Source organism: Syngnathus typhle, linkage group LG15 (assembly GCF_033458585.1).
Source record: "Syngnathus typhle isolate RoL2023-S1 ecotype Sweden linkage group LG15, RoL_Styp_1.0, whole genome shotgun sequence".
Lineage (NCBI taxonomy): Eukaryota > Metazoa > Chordata > Actinopteri > Syngnathiformes > Syngnathidae > Syngnathus > Syngnathus typhle.
Window position 1 is genome coordinate 7,049,086 of NC_083752.1, and position 16,058 is coordinate 7,065,143.

The 16,058-nt window shown below is 44.4% G+C and overlaps 1 protein-coding gene across 3 annotated transcripts in view; it reads right to left on the reverse strand.

Moving 5' to 3' along the window:
- Positions 1–2,121: 2,121 nt before the first annotated feature.
- nrg2a (neuregulin 2a) overlaps positions 2,122–16,058 on the reverse strand; it is a 39,741-nt gene continuing 25,804 nt past the window's right edge. Inside the window, exons 4-11 of one of the 3 annotated variants that reach the window (XM_061299361.1) lie at positions 15,111–15,231; positions 11,339–11,397; positions 8,903–8,926; positions 7,207–7,309; positions 6,997–7,120; positions 6,422–6,549; positions 6,131–6,352; positions 2,122–5,047 (exon numbers count right to left, since the gene is read on the reverse strand). In XM_061299361.1, coding sequence (XP_061155345.1) covers positions 4,393–5,047; positions 6,131–6,352; positions 6,422–6,549; positions 6,997–7,120; positions 7,207–7,309; positions 8,903–8,926; positions 11,339–11,397; positions 15,111–15,231 — 1,436 coding nt within the window. In that variant the 3' untranslated portion in view covers positions 2,122–4,392. Of the gene's footprint in view, positions 5,048–6,130; positions 6,353–6,421; positions 6,550–6,996; positions 7,121–7,206; positions 7,310–8,902; positions 8,927–11,338; positions 11,398–11,761; positions 11,839–15,110; positions 15,232–16,058 lie in introns of all 3 variants that reach the window. The other 2 variants (XM_061299360.1, XM_061299362.1) reach the window with 2 other exon arrangements.

The window sequence follows — 16,058 nt, forward strand, 5'->3', positions numbered from 1 at the left end:
TCAGCAACCGCCGAAGCCGCGTTCCGCTTGGCCATCCGGTACCTGTCAGCTGCCTCGGGAGTCCCGCAGGCCAAAACGGCCCGATAGGACTCCTTCTTCAGCTTGACGGCATCCCTTACCGCCGGTGTCCACCAGCGGGTTCGGGGATTGCCGCCACGACAGGCACCAATGACCTTACGGCCGCAGCTCCGGTCGGCCGCCTCAACAATGGAGGCGCGGAACAAGGTCCACTCGGACTCAATGTCCCCCGCCTCCCCCGGGACCTGGGAAAAGTTCTGCCGGAGGTGGGAGTTGAAGCTCTTCCTGACAGGGGATTCCGCCAGACGTTCCCAGCAGACCCTCACAGAACGTTTGGGTCTGCCAGGTCGGACCGGCATCTTCCCCCACCATCGGAGCCAACCCACCACCAGGTGGTGATCAGTTGACAGCTCCGCCCCTCTCTTCGCCCGAGTGTCCAAAACATGCGGCCGCAAATCCGATGACACGACTACAAAGTCGATCATCGAACTGCGGCCTAGGGTGTCCTGGTGCCAAGTGCACACATGGACACCCTTATGTTTGAACATGGTGTTCATTATAGAAAATCCGTGTCGAGCACAGAAGTCCAACAATAGAACACCGCTCGGGTTCAGATCGGGGGGGCCGTTCCTCCCAATCACGCCCTTCCAGGTCTCACTGTCATTGCCCACGTGAGCATTGAAGTCACCCAGTAGAACGATGGAGTCCCCAGAAGGAGCGCTCTCCAGCACCTCCTCCAGGGACTCCAAAAAGGGTGGGTACTCTGAACTGCCGTTTGGTGCATAGACACAAACAACAGTCAGGACCCGTCCCCCCACCCGAAGGCGGAGGGAGGCTACCCTCTCGTTCACCGGGGTGAACCCCAATGTGCAGGCGCCCAGCCGGGGGGCAATAAGTATACCCACACCTGCTCGACGCCTCTCACCGTGGGCAACTCCAGAGTGGAAGAGAGTCCAGCCCCTCTCGAGAGGGCTTGAACCGGAACCCAAACTGTGCGTGGAGGCAAGTCCGACTATATCTAGTCGGAACTTTTCTGCCTCGCACACCAGCTCGGGCTCCTTTCCAGCCAGAGAGGTGACATTCCATGTCCCAAGAGCCAGCTTCTGCAGCCGGGGATCAGACCGCCAAGGTCCCTGCCTTTGGCCGCCGCCCAGCTCACACTGCACCCGACCCCTTTGGCCCCTCCCACAGGTGGTGAGCCCATGGGAAGGGGGACCCACATCTCCTTTTCGGGCTTTGCCCGACCGGGCCCCATGGGCGGAGGCCCGGCCACCAGACGCTCGCCTTCGAGCCCCGCCTCCAGGCCTGGCTCCAGAGGGGGGCCCCGGTGACCCGCGTCCGGGCGAGGGAAATCTGTTTCCATGTGTATTCTTCATCATAAGGGGCTTTTTGAGCCGTGCTTTGTCTGGCCCCTCACCTAGGACCCGTTTGCCATGGGTGACCCTACCAGGAGCATGAAGCTCCAGACAACATGGCTCCTAGGATCATAGGGGCACGCAAACCCCTCCACCACGATAAGGTGACGACTCATGGAGGGGACATCAGAAGATGTTTCATGTATTTAAACGTGTCTGCTTTGCTCCGACAGCAGGTTTAAATAGTACTATTGTAAAACAGCGACACTAAGCGCATACGTGCGGTATTGCAGCAACAAGTGGCACTGCACTTCCTATGTTTCCACCTGCCTCCACTTAGTAAATATCTTTAGGAGTCCTTCGTGTCCCCCCACCAAACTCTCTTAAGGCGTGTTATACATTTACAGTACAGTATTTGACTTCTGTCACGTTTTGTTCCAGTTACATTTTTACTGAGCTTCCCACTTGCTGCTAACTAGACTGGCCTTTTGCTTATTTTGAACTTTGTGAAAGATTGTACATTTGGTGCATCAGACTGCAAGAAGGACTTACTTCCCTTATGCGATATTAAAAGAAAAGTGCAATAACAGCACATAAGAGTTCTATGCAAGTATCAATATCTTTTCATGAATCACCATATGCTCTCACAATGTAATTTTGTACACATTCATATGTTGATGTGCATTCAAACAAGGAAATAAATCAAGATGCAGAGCAAACACTTCTGCAGAAATGAGTACGTCATAAAAAGGATATGAATAAAGATTTATTTTCCTCATATGAACAGGTGGAATCATTTTTCATTTTATTTTACAATCTATGACAATCTCGCATTGTTTCTTTTATTTCTAGCATATTCCAGGAATGACATATGGAGGGGTGGGGGTGAGGTTGGGGGGGGGGGGTTCAAGGGTTGGGCTCTGTATTTTTATTGCTGAATGTTAAATGAAATACACTTTCACTGACTGGAATAGATTTGTCCGCTGCTTTTCTTTTTTTCTCCTTTTTTTAAAACCATGCACCCATCTAACCTTGACCACAAGGACATGCAGAGGAAAAGAGTTTCAAGCCTGGGGGTGGGGGGGGTGTACGGTGCGAGGTCAGGTGGAAGTGGGTCTTAAAATGAAAAGAGAGGAGACTGGAGCAGGGCATGCCAGGTAGTGGTGAGTTTTGCCAAAGTGAGGGGAATCACAGAATTTACGTTAGAGGAGGCTTCAGGAGGCAGGGAAATTGAAATTACCTGCAAGTGACATGTGACCAAAGACCATTCCCAATAATAAAAAAAGAGACCACTGTGCAATTACCACTTACTATCCATTTGAAGTGCAGATCAATTGTACGCATCTCTTTTGAATGCTAAATAGCAACATTCCAACAATGACAAAACATTTCAGAATTTTTCTGGGGGCTTGAATGTATTTCCTTGCATCAGGCTGACTTCGATATGACTAAATCTGTCAATAAGACAAAGCGGTAGGTGCACAGTACTATCGGAGACACTATTTGAATGCTACTTGACCTTACTGGAAATGTGCATGTAAAAGTGAAGCGCTCTAAATTGAGTGATAAAATAAGTATGCGCACAAGAAACTCGCTAGATGGCTTTTTTTTTTTTTTTTTTACAAAAGAAAATAACTGTGTTAAATATGCATTGACTGGATATCATGTTGTTTCATTCTACACTACAGGCATCCAGCACACATCGCACGGTCACCTCTTAGAAAATGATGTCCTCAAACAGCAAAATAGAAAGTTTGCATATTTTTGCATTGTATGATCCCTTTCACAGCTATTCCACTTGTGTTGTCTTGTTTGTTTTCCTCTTGCTTGACTTGATGTTTAGGATACGAGTGCATGATGGCGTGGAAAGGGAGTGTGTGTGTGGAAATCCTGAGACACTATGTGGCCTCTAACAGAGACCACAAAAACCAGAATGGACACAGAAGGATGAGGAAGTATGGGATTTTAAGGAAGGGGGTGGGGGGGGACTAAGAGTTGAGTGAAAACAGATGCAATCTTTTTGTTTTACCCACCACCTCTGATGGCAGGGGTCACCCTGTGCCAAGCGGCTCAGTATTTGTGAGGCTCGTAAAAGGCTAAAATGAAGGGAGCCTGCAGAAAAAGGTGAGGGGGGGGGGCTTAATGGGACAGACTGGGCGAGGGGTGTAAAGAATATCTGTAAACACATCAAGCAATGACCTGCATAACCTGCATAACCTACCGCAGCTTCACCTGCGCCTACTCAGTGGTGCTAGGGGGCGGGGCCAGGGAAGGGGAGGGGAGGGGCATAGTCGTAATATAACAATGGTTCTGTGTAGTTCCGATACGCACCGGCAAACCCTCAGGGTCGATGCCGCCGCACTAACAACCATTCCAAATCTATCGATACATGCAAGCAAGGTGACATGCGCACACACATTCACTACACGCACACACACACAAACACGCACACACACACAAACCAGATGTGAAAAAATTCTACGTGGTATTCACGAACCAGGCATTCGATTTGATCCCAAATAAAAACAAAAACCTACAGGTGATGTAAACATACACTTGAAAGTGGTTTATATTGCGTGATATGGAAGGACGTTCCAGTGGGGTGCGACTCCTCAAAGGATGCGACTTGGAAATAAATTTTATCCGGAGAAAGAAAAGAAATGAAAAGATTAATGTGTATAAAAAATGAGGCGTCCGTATAAGAAAGGCTACAAAAACCTCCACTGGCCCTCTGGCATCGGCAAACAGCAAAAGGCACCACAATATTACTCTATTTTTTTTTTCTTTTTGACGTTGTGAAAAAACTGGCACATCTTTTTATGCTGTAAATCAAAATGTACATATAAATAGAGTTTTCCCTATAAAAAAGTCTTTGCTGTTAACTAGTAGACAACTTTTGCTAAAATGAAAATAAATATTTCATTTGTTTAGAATATCTGTCAGTTATATAAAATAAAAATATTTCTTATAGATGCAGGTCTATACTATATTGACTTTTTTGTTGGTTCATGGTCACTCTCTAATGGGGTGTCGTGTCCGGTTTGGAGCGGGAGTGCGTAAGTCTCGTTTGCATGTTGCCATGCCCACTGTGCCGCCCCGACGACTGAGGAGTCCGACTGTCCACCGGCCTGTAGATGGTGGAGGGCTCAGCGTTCATGTTCTGCATACTTAGGAATGGCGTGCTTTCGCCGTCCTCCTCCGACTCGCTTCCCGTTAGACAGCTCCGGGAGCCGTAGTCCCGGGAGGCCTCGTATCCACGCGGGGCCACGTGGCCGTTCAGTCTGGATCTCCGCCAACGCCGGCTATCGGGTGCGCCCGACCCGCTTCTCTTTGGTTGCTCCCTCGAGGAGAGATACTCCTGGGTGGTCTCATAGTCTTCGTCGTCCGCCAGCCGGTAGGGGCTGGAGGGCAGGCTGCCCCTGCTGTCGTTGGGATAGGTGCGCCGCTGCTGCCGGTAGGCCTCCTGGCACTGGGCGTCGTGGAGGGGCACTTGATAACGGCGCAGCAGAGGCTGGTTGTCTTCCAGAGGGTACGGGTTGTGGACAGCGGGAGGGAGGGACATGGCGTGGCTGGCGTTGGGCGAAGTGATCTGGAAGGTAGGCACCTGCGGGGGCAATGAGTAATGGAAATCCACTGGCGAGAGGCGGGCTGGTGTCGTTAGGGCTGACACATATCTGTTGGGAGGGAAGAAGAGAAAGCAACTTCATCTTTGCATGAGAGTGGAAGGCCCTGCAATGAATTGAATTTGCCCTCCAGAGGAATTACAGTCAGTATAATGAATTCAAAACAATTGAAGAATATATCGCTCGTACGGGGTAAATGTTTTTTCTCTCTGTGTTTGTCAGGTACTCAACCCGAGGTGTACAGTCTTTCACCCAAAGCCAGCTCGCAGGAAAAAAAAACCCAGCATGGTTTCTCTGTGAAGGCTCTCGCAGACAAAATGTGTCGTTGGCTAATTGAGAGCTCTTTGAGTTGCATAACACAGCTGTGATCCAGCTGTGTTAACATCATGATCATCATCATCCTCGGGTGTTCCCCAAGGGTCCATTAAAAGCCCACTTCTTTTTTTCATCAAGTCTTTCAATATATATTTTGAGTGATGCTGATGGATTGCAGATGGATTTAGTTTTTTGATATTGGTACACTTCTTTGTGGAAAGTGTGAGTGGGGTATATAATATATCTCCAGCTCTTCCATTGGATCTTGACAGATGCAGGTCTACCCAATCTGATGCTCCACCAATACGCCCACATAACACATTTGGCCCAAGTTGCATTTCGCTGATGGCGCATCGCTGTGGATCTTTGAAGCGTGACGAGCCTTTAGGAAGCTTTATACACTAAGACCAAGTGAGCCTGAGAGATTTTCACAGTAGTGCTGATTTTGCTGATGCAGAAGCTGTTGCCATAACGGACGAGGCCCATGTTATTTGTTACTGGACTCTAAGGGGATGTCGGTTATGTAACCGGGCTGCGCATAACTATCCGAGGCCCGATTCATGCACACATACTTGATGTAGGCTGGTTCCGTTGACAAACACACAAAATGCAAGACATAACTTGTCAGCGTAGATGACAACAATTTATAAGGGCACTTGTTTTTGTGCTGTGATTTCTATGATTGCTGTGTTTGTTTGAGCGATGTTTGGTAACCCAGAAGGAAAAGTCACACTTTTGAAATGACTTAAGCACATTACAATGTGACATATTTTTCACTTTTCACTTCCAAAAACAAGCCCCGGGGGGTGTCAGTCCCACCTGTCGCTATGTGGAGAGTCTCCCAGGGAGTCAAAGGAGTCCCCATATTGGAGGGCCGGCCGATGCGGGTCATTATAAGCGCAGTGTGCAGCCCGCCGGGCCCGTGCCTCCATGCATGCGGGGCTGCTGCATTTACTGGTCCCCACTGATGATGACATCATCCCCGGTGAGTCAGAGAGGACACTGTCCGAATGTTCCAGGCTCCACGTCCGTTCCTCGGGTCTGAAAGAACGCAAACGGTGTCAGCGTCAAGAGCCCTTTTGTGATTGTTACACATGATGACAGGCTCACCTGTGAGTTGATGAATGGGCGCGCGTGGAAGAATTGTGAGATCTGGAAGAGGTGTGGCTGGCGGGGAAGGATCCTTCTGTGGCAGGCCGTATGACTCGTTCAGTTGCTGGGACGTTCTTTGATATGTACTGGGTCAAAATAAAGTCGAGTTAAATACGTGTATGATTGTAACATGCACTTTATATATTCACTTGCATTCTAAAAAGGAGCTGTAAAGGAAAACCAAATGGGCTTCTAGTCATCATCATCATCTTCTAATGAGATTACAATGTTTTATTTTGAACACCCTAGAAGCAGATGTGTAAATTCACATTTGCAAATGCTATGTTTTTATCATTTTACATTATTCTATTGATTTTTATTTATTTCTATTTTATTTATTATTTCATTTATCATTTCATATTATTATTTATATTATATTATTTTAGATTTATATTTTCATCAAATTCAGCATGAATTTCAAATAAAAATTTCATTGGAATCAAAAGTTTAAAAAGGTTGGGATCCAAATATATTTCCCTGCCTGATATAGAGATGAAACATAAAACTGAAGAGACGTTTCTCCAGAAACTCACATCTACCATGGGGATTTCCTCTGGTCCTGGTCCTGGATGATTGGGTCCATTAGCGAGGTTCCGATTGGGGTGTTCTGGACACATGTTCTGTCTCATATGATTGTGCATCTTCTTTCTTTGTTTCCTGTTGTGAAAGTCTTGGTCACTTATCTTACTATATGCGGAAGTTGAGACTTTTTGGTTTGCGTTGCATTTGGGAGAATAACTTACTTGGTTTTACAGTAGGCAACCACACAAACTATGCCCACCACCAACAGAGCCACACAAATGCCCGTGATTGTCAGGACTCTCTTCTGATAGAGTTCTTCTGCCTCTGTAACACAGCACGCAATCAAAACACACAGATCAGAGAGGTAGAAGACACTCAGCACCTTTTTTACACCGCATATCTACAGTATGAACTAGAGACTACTTCTCACTGACCCTATTGACGTGTTACATCATCACAAAGACAACATTAAAACTTGGGAGCTTTTCCAGAGAAGTGTTTGCGTGAGTTTAAGGGTTAGACTTCACTCCCTCCTCTGGAGGAAGGATAAATAATGTAATAAACATGTTACATTTGTGCAATTCCTATAGATGTTTTCAAGCCAATTTACGTCATAAGGCTAATTTATGTTTTGGACATTAATGTGTTTGTTTATAACTACGTGAAGAACATTTGAGTCCTCTCGCTCGCTCACTCACTCACTCACTCACTCACTCACTCACTCACTCACTCACTCACTCACTCACTCACTCACTCACTCACTCTCTCACTCTCTCACTCTCTCACTCTCTCACTCTCTCACTCTCTCACTCTCTCACTCACTCTCTCACTCACTCTCTCACTCTCTCACTCACTCTCTCACTCTCTCACTCACTCTCTCACTCTCTCACTCTCTCACTCACTCTCTCACTCTCTCACTCTCTCACTCTCTCACTCTCTCACTCTCTCACTCACTCTCTCACTCACTCTCTCACTCACTCTCTCACTCACTCACTCTCTCACTCTCTCACTCACTCTCTCACTCACTCTCTCACTCTCTCTCTCACTCTCTCACTCTCTCACTCTCTCACTCTCTCACTCTCTCACTCACTCACTCACTCACCATTTTTAACAGTGTCAATAGCAACTAGCGCCGGTGACGCTTATATTGTTGCAACTAGCCCAGTTTAAATGTGATACTTTTTTTTTTACGTGTCATTTCCTGCTCAATTCCCATGAGAACACAGCCTCACGCTTTGTAAATTCACTCACTAGTGTTCATTTCACCCTCAAACCACTAAAGTACTTTTCTGGAAAAGCTTGATGAAAATGAGAGCTGTCAAACGGAGGACAGAAATAGCAGCAAACAGAAGCAAATCATGACCGTAGGCTCTAAATATAGCGCTGCATGCTCATATCAACAACCACTCCTTGAAAGATAAATCAAACAGGACAGACTTCCTATACTTCATAAGCAAATATCAGCTCTCAATGACTGAGTGAGGCAAGACTGAGGTACTAAATCTCGAGAAATAATAAAAGAGGAAGGCATATGCAAAGAGAATGCAGGCTAGAGCTGGAAGGCATCTGGCAGCTACAAACATGATGTATCATGCTTGTTAACGATGGAATGAGGAAACAAAAGAAGGAATAGGCGCCGATATGAGTCAGACGGTCGACTCGATGCACATGTACGAGAGGTGCAGGTGATGACATCCATGTTAATCATGTTTGATGGAGAATCATTTGCAGGGTTTTTACACTCTTAACGGTGACAGTACGTGTCACTGAGGGGAGGGGGGGTGGTCGATTGGTTAATCGAGGGGACGTTATGATTCACAGGTCACGCCAAAGATGGAACGGATGCATGTCAAAATGATTTTTGTTTTGTTTTTAGTATCTATGGAGGACTGAGAATCAAAATGGATTGTTCCATACCCATAAATTCAATCCCAAGATGATCTGCCGTGGCAGAAAGTTGACAGTTGGAAGAAAAACAACAACAAACAAACAAAAAAAAGAGAAACAAAAGAGCAGATTATGAAAGAGTCACCTCCTTACATATAGTGGGGCAAACAGACACAATCAAGTGAACACTTATTTGATTTAGTAACCGTCAGACATTGTTAGCAACATTAAACGATGGGGCATTGCGCAAACAGCATGCAACACACAAACACAAATAAGATCTGATCATTTGGAATCTTTACAATCTAACTGTTATGTAACAAATGTTGACTTTTACCAAAATAATTACTCGCCGGCGCCGCCATTTTTCAACATAGTCAAAAGCACAACACGTTTTTGTTTCCCAACATGAGGCAGGTTGAAACTAGTTTAGTCGCATAATTGAAACAATCACCATCAATAAGAATAATTACACTTGCACCAACCAACTGAGTTCATATCTCTGGCAGCTCACTCGCTTAATTTTGTGTTAGAGCAGGTCCCGGTTGTTCTCAGAATAACACGCTCTTGTTAAGCCAAGAGGAGCAGAAGCCATCCGCCTGCTCTACTAAGAGCTAACACAATCTCCTAGGGATGGGTGGCGCCTCTGCAGGAAGCAAATCTTTAAGTGTCGAATGAATGTGCCTGTTGGCTGGCTGCGCACTCGCCGGGAAAAAACGTGATTTATTGTCATAATTGAGAGTGGAAAATGCGGGATATCAACAGTGTCTTAAAGTTCACTTGGAAGGCTAATCGCTACATCCATCATGTTTGAATGTGACTTTCCAAGAACTGGATTTTTAGTGTGCATCAGCATGTTCGAAGAACCACAGGTTAATAGTCATCTTTCAAATATATTGATTGTGCTTGACTATATTCTTCTTTCACGTGATTATATAACATTTTCAAAAAGGGGTCTCTAGCTGGAAAAAAAGTTGCTCAAGCCTGGAATGCGCTCATGCAGCTGGATAAGAACCAGAGATAAATTCTGTCCTTGATACCGTCGCACAGCTGCAGCAAAGATAAATTGAATGGAGAGCCGCATTCTCCCACACACCACGTTCTCTTCTGCACGTCAAGCAGAGCACGTAATATTTAGCATAGGATGAGAAAGAACGTGGGGAAGAACAACTATGAGCCAACATGAGGTCAACAATGCACAAGTAAGCCAAAACGAATGGTCGCTTTTGAGCAACAACAAACTGGGATGATGACTTTGACGGATAGGCAGGTCCACCTTGGACAGTCACATCATGCCTAATCTAAATATTTTACAAAATGTGGAGGAGCCACGACAGAATCAATCTCCAAAAATCACCAAAATGCCTTGCAACCACCTCTACAAACTTTCCTGGAAATTGGTTGTCCTACAATTTATTGTGACATGTTCAAATGACTTTATAATGACTGTATTGAGTACAACGGGGGACGCTAGATTGCCTTTTGATTCCCCACAAGAGTTTTGTGTTTTTAAAGCTCAGTAGGTCAGCCTGACCTGACTTTCCATTTTATCATCTGTAAAATATATAAAAAAAATATTGACAAAACACATTTCTAACCAAGCAGTACAGTTCAGTCAAGTTCAGGAAGAACGGTTCATTCAAGTTTGTATTTCCAGTTGCCAGTGACTGGTTTTTTTAGTCCATCACTGTGATATACAGTATGAAATATGAACACTGGCGGAGCTAAGGGGGGGCCACGGGGGCATTGACACCCCAAGTTAAATATGCTTGGACCCCCCCACCCCTACCCCAGTGGGAGGCCAAATAATTCTCCAAATTTCCTGGGAACTTTTTTCCACATTTCCAGCATCCCCCTGTAGGAAACATGCAATGGACCATCGTCAGCATTTTTTAAAGATTTGGGGGTTCCGTCAAATTTTTGTTTTGATTTGCCGACCCCCTGAGATATTCTTGCCTCCTCTCCCAGAGTCCCCCCCAAGGAAAAAAAAACCCTAGATCCGCCAGTGGTGAAGGAAGAAGATATGATGTTGTGACTTTCCAATTCATTTCTGTTCTTGGAAGAATTTCTTTTTTTTTTTTTTACACATTGCAGTAAGTCTAACAAATGAGCCCAACGGAGAAACACCAACTGAACTGAACCACTTGGTGGAAACGAGGGATGAACATGCATTGCCACTTTAGGACTGCAAGCATTATTAGTAGCTGGACCAAAAGCATATTATTTTCGTCATGTTGCTGACTTTTCACGACAGCCTCCGCCTACACATCGCCAACCAACAAACATACAGCGAGGGTGCTTATTCTAAAACACACATGCAGGACACGACATGCGCAACACACAGTATGAGGGCCTGCTTGAGGGCCTGCTTATCTATGGGTCTGGACGGACGTTGGAGACTACCGTCTAGTCTACACATGCACATGTGACTCGAGGGGAGTCTGACAGAAGAGGAAGTTGACATACGGTAGAAACGTGCCATAACGTAGGTTTGACACCGATCACCAGTAAAGTCATTTGGACACCTGAAAGCCACAAAAAGAGAGAGGAAGAGGAGGAGGAAGGGTGGTGGAGCGAGAGTGCGCAAGAAGAAGGGTGTGGTAGGGGGGGGGGGGGGGAGGGGGGAGAGAGAGAAAAGCAGAAAATTAGACCAACAGCTCAACTAATGGACAACAGAGCCCGAGCGTTCCCATGGGTGACACCACTGTGCGCGGCCCAGTGCGCGTTGACCTGAGAGGAAGGGGAGGGGGAGAGGAGACAGAAGAAGAGAGGACCGGGGTGTTGGTGGGTGCACGGAGCAGTAGCGAGGGTGTTTCGGCGGGAGTCCACAGAGGTAATCCAGTGACAACTGTGTCTCTGTTCTCAGCTGCTCATATCAAGTGAACATACTTTTGAAAGGATTGGGCATGTGCAACCGCAGAGGTTCAGTCTTTGAGCATCGCGGGCCAAAGTATCCTTCAGGACATCTGGGAAGGAGCACACAAGTGTTACGGACAGGAAAAGGCAGCGAGGACGAACTTCAATGGAAAAAGACATTTATTCATTGAATACATACTGTGCAACCATATTATTGAAAACAAATGAGTAATGTAATGTGATTGGGTCGTGTCAAGTAAATGTAAAATCATGAGTTAACATTTAAATGGAAGCTATCTTGAAAATGTAACAATATTAATCCAACTGTATATGATGCACAAAGAGGAAGTTGTGTTAAATTAACCAATGATTTCTCTCAACAAATTGCAAAAGTGGCCCTATAAATGGAATTAAACAGACAAAATGCCAAAGTTGAAACATTTGACATCTGTGAACTCAGTGAGTGAGCAAATGTGCTATTAACATTTGGTTCCCTTGGATCGAGAAGGAAATCTGGACCTGGATGAAACTTGACCTCCTTTTAGTTTATAGTACATAAGCACAACATATTAAAGCGATGGGATTTTCCAGGTTAGCTGCCAGATTCATATGAGCTCTCCTTACTTTCACAACAAATAGCAAAATTCCATTCAAAATAGAAAACATGGGACCATTTTAGAAATTGGCATCACATTATTATTTTTTCATAATTTGATACAAACTGTAAATAAATAAACATGTACATCCGTGGAAGAGTCGGAAAATCAACCAGGTTAATTTAACTGGAAATTTTACACTGATATGAAATTATAAGCAGCTTATTGGCGGATGTAAAAAGTCAATATTATAGACATAAGCTCAGTTTCTTTGCGGCCTAAAATTTCTTTGCGGCCTAAAGGGCACAGAGAGACAAGAGCGCTCATTGCGCTGCTTTGGAGCTAATCAATACATCAATTGAAAACCTGTGCAGCAAAAAAAAGTCATGAGCCTATTACTCTCTGGATATCTGTTCACGGCTTAAAGGTGGAGTGATCAATTCCATATGTCGTCATATTTCAAGCTCAAGAAAAATATTGAAACGTGGAAGCGATCCAAGAGGAAGTTCAAAAATGTTTAACACTGTTTGCATGCAAGTTAAGTGGATTTTTTTTTTGGACATTCAGATGTATGTTATAAGACCTCAACATTTCATCACCACCGCCACCACCACGTACGTTCGGCCCGAGCCATCTTTCCTCATTAAAGTCCCGTTAGGATGAGCAGTTGCTCTTTTAGGAGCACCAACATTCCGCTTGGATTCACAACAAGAGCGGCAGTCCAACAAAAGGTCACGGAGAGCGATTTACTGGTTTCACACAGCGCCTCCCGGGAGAAACATAATGTTCAACGATTAATTATTCACCCTGACTGATGAGATGACGGCAAGTTGGCGTAAAAATGGTAGAACTGGAACTACATAACCTAATAAATATCGGCGTTCAGTGCAGCTGTGTACTCTATTATCACACTTTTATTGTAACAGCTAACACATTGTCTTAACCAAAAGCATAAATCTGATTCATTGTGTTTGGCAAAAAGTGACGGGCCCAAACCCTAAAAATATCAAGACAAAAATTAGGATCTATAAATTGCCATTTTTATCATTATTATTATTATTATTATTATTATTATTATTATTATTAGTTTATTCTCAAAAATACTTAAATATAAAATGGGAATATTATTATTATTATTAAACAGATTAGCCTCATAATAACTTTTTATTATTTATTATATATATAATTTTATTTATTATATAATACAACGTGCAGGGGTTCCTAGTGAAGTGTCCAGTGAGTGTCCCTCGTTCAATGTCATGCTAAAGGAGGTTGAACTCCGATTGTACTCCATTTGTAAGGTGAAAACAACTAACACACTAGTTGCAAATGGATCAAGTCTTAACCTTTGAGCCCCTTTAAAAAAGTTTGTCCACAAGAGTGAATGAGTCGGGCATAAACGCAGGCTGAGCTGTCTGCACCACTTGTTTAGCCAGTGAGTAATACCCACTGATGCCTGGCCTATATTGAATGAGATGGCTGTGGGGGCAACAAATCCCCCGCGGGCCTTCACTGCATTATCAAACTCTTCTGGAGCCATGCCCCGCGGCCGTGAGTGAATTAGCTACAGCAATTGAGTTATTGCTGCCTCCAATTTGTGCATAGCGTATTGAACGGCTGTTGCGGCCATATCCGCATTGCTGGTCGAGCGCTCTCCCTCGCTGGGGCCAACTGGGCGCTGAAGCTGCGCCAGCGTTGCTGCTCCTGCATCACACCAGCCTAAGTAGTCGTGATATAGTGACATATGGTCCAATGGAGCGTGCAACCCGATATTTAACAGCCATGACAAGAGGGAGTGCATAGTTTGTGTTGCAAGTACAAGAATGGATTTTATTAGCTAGAACGGATCACTACAGTGGTTGGATGGGATATTGGATGGACTAAGCAAAAAAAGGGGGAAAACCAGCAGGTTACAATGGAAGCCTTACAGAAGTCTTTCCCAACCTTTACTGAGCCAAGGCATCACTTTGGGAAAAACTCACAGCACACCAACCAGAATGTCACAAATGTGTTTTTCAAGGTGATGAGGCCAATTTTTTGGGGGGGCTTTAGAGTGATGTACAAGAAAATCATAGTACCTCAATAACATTAAAAAAATTAGATTAATCTCTGGAAAAAAAAATACAAAATTAATTCTTGCACTTTTATGTATTTATGGTAATTTTAATGCAAGAAAATGTACAAATCCAAATTACGGCTTGTGTTCCACCTTAAAGCTTCCACTGTATTTCTGAGTAACGACGTTCAGTTAAGACACTAATGCAAACTAAAATCTCAATGTTAGATGAAAAAACAAGTTGTTTTTATGATAATGTCAACCGACTCCTTTCCGACAAGCACAATTTAACTGCGGTGTCATGATCCCCTTTGCCAAGGACCTTCAATGTAAGCAACGACTCTATTTACCTCATTGGGGGCCCCTAATAGGCATAAATATTTGCTCCCTAGTAGAACGGTGACTCATGACGTTTTGAAAAGGGCTTTTAACGCGCAGCCTTCCTGTTGTACACTAAACGGGACTTTTAGTGCACGACTACGCTAAAAGGATGACCACGCCGACGCCGCGCTCCATTACGAGCGCTGCAATACACAACAGGTGGGCATTTTCCTTCTGACGGGCCGCTGCTGCAAGAAAGAACAACAGGAATCAAGTGCTCTCAACAAAACAGAAACAGTGGGGGAAGGCAGATTTTTCGCTGCGATGAAGAATATTAGAAATCCAGTCACAAAACGACATCGGTCTTTGCAAGTGGTAGACAAGATGAAAAATAAAAGAGATAACTTACGTGCAGGACAGCCGGTTTATACCATGTATGACGTAACAGTCGCCGCCATTCACACAGAAGGACTTCTCTGTTTCGTTGCATCTTCTGCCATGGCCTGAGCCTGGAGATCGCGTTGTGGTTACTGAGGAGAAGAGAGACAAAAGACTATTACTGTATTTTCCTGACTATAAGGCGCACCTTCAATGAATGGCCCATTTTAAAACTGTACCAGACTATAAGGCGCCCCATTAATGCATCATGTCAGATTTTTAATCCAAATCAAGTCAAGTCAAGTCAAGTTTATTTGTATAGCCCTAAATCACAAGCAGTCTCAAAGGGCTTCACATAGACAGAAATTGACAATTATTCTCAAAGCATCCCCTGATCTTAAGCTCCCAAAAGGGCAAGGAAAAACTTAAAAACCCCTAGCAGGGGGAAAATGAGAAACCTTGAGAAGGGACCACAGATGGAAGGATCCCCCTTTCAGGATCACCAGGTTGAAATGGATGCAGAGAGGGCACAAATGATACAACATGAAAATCAATTAAATAAAAAGTGGATCTCCATGTCACAGCAGAGGGCTGCCGAAAGGAGCCCTCAATTCATCAAATCAAATCATTCTCCATTTTATCGATTTTATTTCAACTTCAGACGCAACAAATTACTTTATAATCACAAAATAATGATCCATAGTCTTTTTGAGTCATGATTTATAGTCTTCAGAGGGCCACTTATGATTGATTTCATGACACAATGCTTCGGGCCAGTTTAAATTTAGAAATTTGGTCCATATATAAGGCCTTATAGTCCGGAAAATATGGTACTATTCACTCATTAGTATAATTATTTTTTTTTTTGCATAAATTGGTCATAAAAGTTTGCCACATGCATCACGTGTATTTCACCACTTTTCTTTCCTCACAGGGTACTCCAGTGTTTTCACCAGTGTTCTCTTACTCTCGTTTCCCC